At 34.8% G+C, this 5,970-nt stretch overlaps 1 protein-coding gene across 3 annotated transcripts in view; it reads left to right on the forward strand.

Annotated features, from left to right (window-relative positions):
• Positions 1-4,959, forward strand: part of WDR35 (WD repeat domain 35) — a 59,318-nt gene extending 54,359 nt beyond the window's left edge. For all 3 annotated transcript variants that reach the window (XM_081797148.1, XM_081797146.1, XM_081797147.1), the window contains 4 exons: positions 478-618; positions 1,214-1,370; positions 3,034-3,274; positions 3,565-4,959. In XM_081797148.1, the coding sequence (XP_081653274.1) occupies positions 478-618; positions 1,214-1,370; positions 3,034-3,274; positions 3,565-3,715 (690 nt within the window). In that variant the 3' untranslated portion in view covers positions 3,716-4,959. The remainder of the gene's footprint in view (positions 1-477; positions 619-1,213; positions 1,371-3,033; positions 3,275-3,564) is intronic.
• Positions 4,960-5,970: the final 1,011 nt, after the last annotated feature.

The following is a 5,970-nucleotide window of genomic DNA, read 5'->3' on the forward strand; positions in this document are numbered from 1 at the left end:
CTAGAACCCTCAGTTTGTTTCTCAGAGTCTATAGTCTCTCATGGTTCGTCTCCCTCTCCAATTTCCCCACCTTCATTCTTCCCTTCCTGCTGTCTTCTTCTTCTTCTTTTTTTTTAACATAGAATGTATTATTTGTTTCAGAGGTACAGGTCTATGATTCAACAGTCTTACACAATTCACAGCGCTCATCATAGCACATACCCTCCCCATTGTCTCTCACCCAGGCACCCCATCCCTCCCACCCCACCCCCACTCCAGCAACCCTCAGTTTGTTTCCTGAGATTAAGAATTCCTCATATCAGTGAGGTCATATGATACATGTAAGAAAATGGGTTTTAAAATATTTATTATAAATGGGTGGTATTTATGTTCCATCCTACTGGTTTTCTCTTTTTATTAAAGATCAAATTTCAGAAATGATTATACAAATATAATTTGATTAAGGAATGTCTTCCCATATTCTTTAAATGTTTAAAGATTGCAGATGAAGAGGCAAAGAAAAGAACCAAACCTTTACGTGTCAAGAAGTTGTATGTCCTATCAGCTTTACTCATAGAGCAATACCATGAACAAATGAAAAATGCTCAAAGAGGAAAAGTTAAAGGAAAGAACTCAGAGGTAAGGTAGAACATTACAGAACATGAAATCAACTCATGTATTTAAGAAAAAAAAAAAAACAACTATCAAACTTCTCTTTATGGACAGCCCATAAATAAGAAGAGAAAAAGGACTGATTTGGAATTAATACTCAAATTTAGAAATTTCTACTTAGGAATATTGAAAATTTTTTCTGCAAGACTAATCTGTAGCCTTTGCTTTCTAACCAGTGAGTTTTAGAAACTTTCCTAGAATATATATATTATTTTATGTGTAAATGAATCTCTTATTAACTTAAAGTTTATACTCAGTTCTATTTTAAAATTTGACCACACCATGGGTCACGGTGTATTGTGTGTCAGATCACCACGAGGTACACTTTCACTATCTTATAATTTTATTTGTCAGTTATACCTCAGTAAAACTGAAAGAAATTTTTTTTTATACTGGCTTAAAAAATACAAATTCTAATGGAGAAATTAAATCTGTAATGACAGTTTTGTCATGATAAAATTTGCTTACTTGGATATTTTAATGTATAAACCATTCAGAAACTATCTTTATTGGAATGACTGTCATGGTGCTGACAGAAAACGTGGGTCTGCTTGACTCATAGGCCACTTCAGCTTTGGCTGGTTTGCTGGAAGAGGAAGTTCTGTCTACAACTAGTCGCTTCACAGATAATGCTTGGAGAGGGGCCGAGGCTTACCACTTCTTTATACTTGCACAAAGGCAGCTCTATGAGGGTTATGTTGACACTGCACTGAAGACAGGTGGGTATATGACCTAATGTATAGAATATGTCTAAAAACGGTCAATTGAATATGAAGGGCCAGCTCCCTCAGTTTGCCCATATATTAATTTCAATAACATTTTAATCTATGGGTTTATTTTCATGTTTGAGATTTGCTATCTGTAATTTGTTTTGTGCATTCCCCTTTTTGAAGCACTTTTAATTTTTTTAATACGTAGAAAGTAATAAGTATGGTTCACATTAAAATCAGAAGTTTGAGATAAGCAAAAAGACCATCTATAGCATTCACTATTTTATTCATTCAAAGTTAAACACTTAATAACCCAGTCCATATGCTTTTGAATTTATATATATATATAAATTTTTTTTTTTTATATCAGGAGTATAACAGGCCATACTTTCATGTCCTTTTTGAGAAACATTGCTAGGTTGTAAGATATTTCCATATTAATAGCTTTCCATAGCATTTGTTTTTTATTAAAATGACATGGATGTAAAAAAAAATGACATATAACAATTTAAGTCAAAACAGAAAAAAAAAATACAAAGGAAAAGGTAAAATAATCTAATAACTTGTAAAATAATCTTGTAACTCAGAAGTAATGATTGCTAACGTTTAGGTGAACTTCCTTTTAGACATTTCTCCATGCCTATAGAATTGTAGATAGTTGTCCTTAAAATAATATCATACATGTTGTTCAGGAGCTTGCTTTATACCCTGTGGTGTGTATTGCAGTCATGTTTCCACATTGACGAACATACATCTGTGTTATCATTTGTATTAGCAAGGGGGCTGTAAAGTTTTTTTCTAATTGGTTATTAGTTATACACAAGAACCATTTTTGTTTTTGTATGTTTATAACTGACCTTCATTTAATTTAACTGATTACTATGTGGTATAAATTATGCAATTATGTTTAAAATGGTTGTATTTTATATAACTTATACACAATTTCTAGACTTATAAGGCAAATTAGAGCTTTAACTTGAGAGTTTTCACCTACTGGGTGAAGAAATCCATATACAATCTATTAATTCTTCAGTACATTTTAAAGAAAGATTATATATCTCTAGTATAGAAAAGGTGAAAATAAGATAAGAATGTCAAAATGGCAGCTGTCAAAATAAATTTTCTGAACTGACAACTTAGAGGCTCATCGTGACTTCTTTTTTCTGAAAGTTCTGTTGTTTCGGTAAGACAAACAAAAAAACAATCTGTTCAAAGAAACGCAAAGAAAAAAACATGATTTCATGCTGCTTTGCTTTTTTTACCGAAAGGAACAATGATGTTATCTTGAAAATTATGACTAACAGTATAATACTAGTTTACTTTTCTGGAAGGCCACAGAAATTTCTAATGTATTTATATGAAAAAAAGATATGTTTCGACAGCAATTTTTATTTTTTTGTCTGTGTGTATACTTCTCACCGGCACAGTATGCGCATCATTTGGTGGTGGTGATTTCTGTAGCACCTGAGCTGTTGGCTAGCGTTACAGAACTGTGAGCTCGGATAACTCACTTCCTTCTACCAGGCTTCGAGCGCCCGCCATTGTTTTTTTTTTTTAAGTTTGTAAAAGTTCATGTAGGTTAAACTAAAGCTGCTTAACATAGATTCTTCTCCATGCATGATCATGATATTATGATTACTTTTCAAAATCTAAATTGTCCTCTTTTTCCCAGCTCTTCACCTGAGAGACTATGAAGACATTATCCCTGCCGTTGAGATCTACTCTCTGTTAGCTCTCTGTGCATGTGCGAGTAGAGCTTTTGGTACTTGTTCAAAAGCTTTTATTAAACTTGAATCTTTAGAGACCCTCAGTGCAGAGCAAAAACAGCAATATGAAGATCTTGCTTTAGAAATCTTCACGAAACATACTCCAAAAGATAACAGAAAATCTGAATTGGACAGCCTTCTTGAAGGGTAGGCTGATTGTGATTAATGTTGATTAGAAGCTGGGATTTCTGTAAGTGTAATAGCGTGATGTAATAATTTAAGCACGAAATTTTGAAGTAATTTACCTTAAGATTATACCCTATTTTATTTAGTCTTGTAAGTGTTATTAATGCTTTATTTTCTCATTGTAAGAGAAGTTTTTAATTGAAACTTGCCTGGAGATGTTTTTCATCCCTTAATTTTTTAAGTGTAATAAATGGTTTAAGTAATTAGAAGTTTTAAACTGTAATTCATTGTTTTTCTTCTTGTTTTTACAGAGGGGAAGGGAAACTGCCAACGTGTGTAGCCACGGGAAGCCCGATCACTGAATATCAATTCTGGATGTGCAGTGTGTGTAAGCACTGTGTCCTGGCGCAGGAAATAAGTAACTACAACTTCTGTCCCCTATGCCACAGTTCAGTGGGGTAAAGAAATGGCAAATCGCGTAGAACTGCAAAATATATGTAGCAAATACACATAGCTATGACCGTATATATAATAAGATTGGAAGATTTCATATTTTATGTGAAAATCAGCATTCTTTCATAGTTGTATTGTTACACAAAATTATATGTATACATAATACATATCTGTATATATATAATACAGATGTTACATATACATAATTTATAGATATAATTTTGTGTAAACATACTACTATGAAATAATGATGCTGATTTTCATATAAAACGTATGGAAATCAACCTTATTTCCTGTCTTTCTGTCTATCTGTTATGATTACATGATACTATGAAAATATTCCAAATAAGAAATTTTTCTCACAGATTCAAGGTTACTAATTCATCAAAAACCTTGGCAGGGGTGGGTGGGGGAAGCATGGGAGTGGGGCAAAGTTCAATTTAGGGAATTGACATAACCTGTATTAGAAAAAGGTTAAATAATTGTAATATTAAAATGAGCTCTACTGTTAGCTGTATTTCATTAAATAAGTATCAAATGTCTTCTGTATTTTATTTTCAGAAGTGAGAAGGCACTTTAAGATATTTTTATAACTTGAATTGTTTCTAATAGCCTTATTTTTTATATAGCTTTTCCTTTTTTATCTACCCTTTTAGCCTCATCTGAGAGATGGCATTTAGCATTACTCTTTATATTGTGCAGAAAACTCGGCCCTATTTATGATAAAATCTATACACCAACATCCATTTTGTAGTTACAGTTCTAGTTGAAACATTGTTTCTAAGCAGGGCCCTTCATTTAAACAAATCTAGAGTATGGGGAATGATTCTTTCTCAATAATGTGTCTGTTTTGACTTATCATCATTAATTAAAAAGGAAAAAATTGTAACCAGCAATGGGTAATTTCTTACCTGTTTTATGTAGCTAATAGTGTTCTTCGTGTATTTCTCATAAACTGTGTCCTTTCATTTTGCGGCTACAGGCTAGACTCTAGCACTGTGTCATCACCATTATTTACTCAAGATTGGTTGATGTTTAGTAGAGGCAATAAGTAAAGAGAAATATGCTACATTGCTATTGCTGCTGCGATACGTAGGTTGGTCAACCACTCTCAAAGTGCTATGTTTTGAGTGCTTTAGAGACAAATTAAGCCTGTTGCAGATCGAGAATAGTGAGCTCTGAGAAGAGGTTTAGAGCCTAGATGAGCTTACAGTAGTGGGCTCATATGCCTAAATAAAATAAGAGGACCCGAAGTCTTGGAAGTCTCTGTCTGTGTTCAAGGGCCTTGTGGGAAGTTACCGTGATGCAGTGTTAGCCTCCAGATATCCTACCAAGCAAGCCATTCCAGAAGTCACGGAGCAGAAAGTGGTACAGACCAGTGAGGATGCTTTAATTCACAAGGTTTATTGAATCAGTTTGAAATACACAGGAACAACGAGAAGGTGTTTGGTCAGATTAATACTGTTGTTAGGGTAGAGTGTCAGTGGGATACAGAGATTACATTACCTGAATCGTGAGTTCTGTTCTGTTCTTGTGTCCTGATTGCCATTCTGCCCAGTCAGCTTCCCCCTGATAGTATGGTCACAAAGAGGACCAGAGCTGAGGTTTGAGCCAGGTGACCCAGGCATATGGAATGTGCCTGAAGCTAGTGATGGACACTTGCTCTATAAGAGGCTATGGGGCAAGTATATCAGGTTGCAGCCATAGGTTGCCAGTTAGTCTACTGAGCAGTCATGGATTTGATTGGATTGTATCTCTTGGGCAGAGGACCGGCCGGAGTAAGTGTCACCAATGACTAATTGTATCCAGATCTCACACATATTGAACACTATAGGTCTCATGCATATTTAGTGCATCATGAATAGTACACTGGTTGCCTTTTGTATTTTTAGTGCCTCTTTAATATGAGGTATGGTCATACATATATACTCTACTTACTTTGTCTAACACACCTCATAGATTACCTACTTATTTTTTTTTTTAAAGATTTTATCTATTTGACAGAGAGAGACACAGCGAGAGAGGGAACACAAGCAGGGGGAGTGGGAGAGGGAGAGGGAGAAGCTCCCTGCTTAGCGGGGAGCCCGATGTGGGGCTCGATCCCAGGACCCTGGGATCATGACCTGAGCCGAAGGCAGATGCTTAACGACTGAGTCACCCAGGCGCCCCCTAAATTACCTACTTATTTAAGTTTAACACAGTTTCATCTAACTGATTTGTTTTCTTCTATGACCAGAATAGGATATTCTTCCAAATCAGAAAAT

Source organism: Leptonychotes weddellii, chromosome 10 (genome assembly GCF_054177405.1).
Source record: "Leptonychotes weddellii isolate Sample4059 chromosome 10, ASM5417740v2, whole genome shotgun sequence".
Lineage (NCBI taxonomy): Eukaryota > Metazoa > Chordata > Mammalia > Carnivora > Phocidae > Leptonychotes > Leptonychotes weddellii.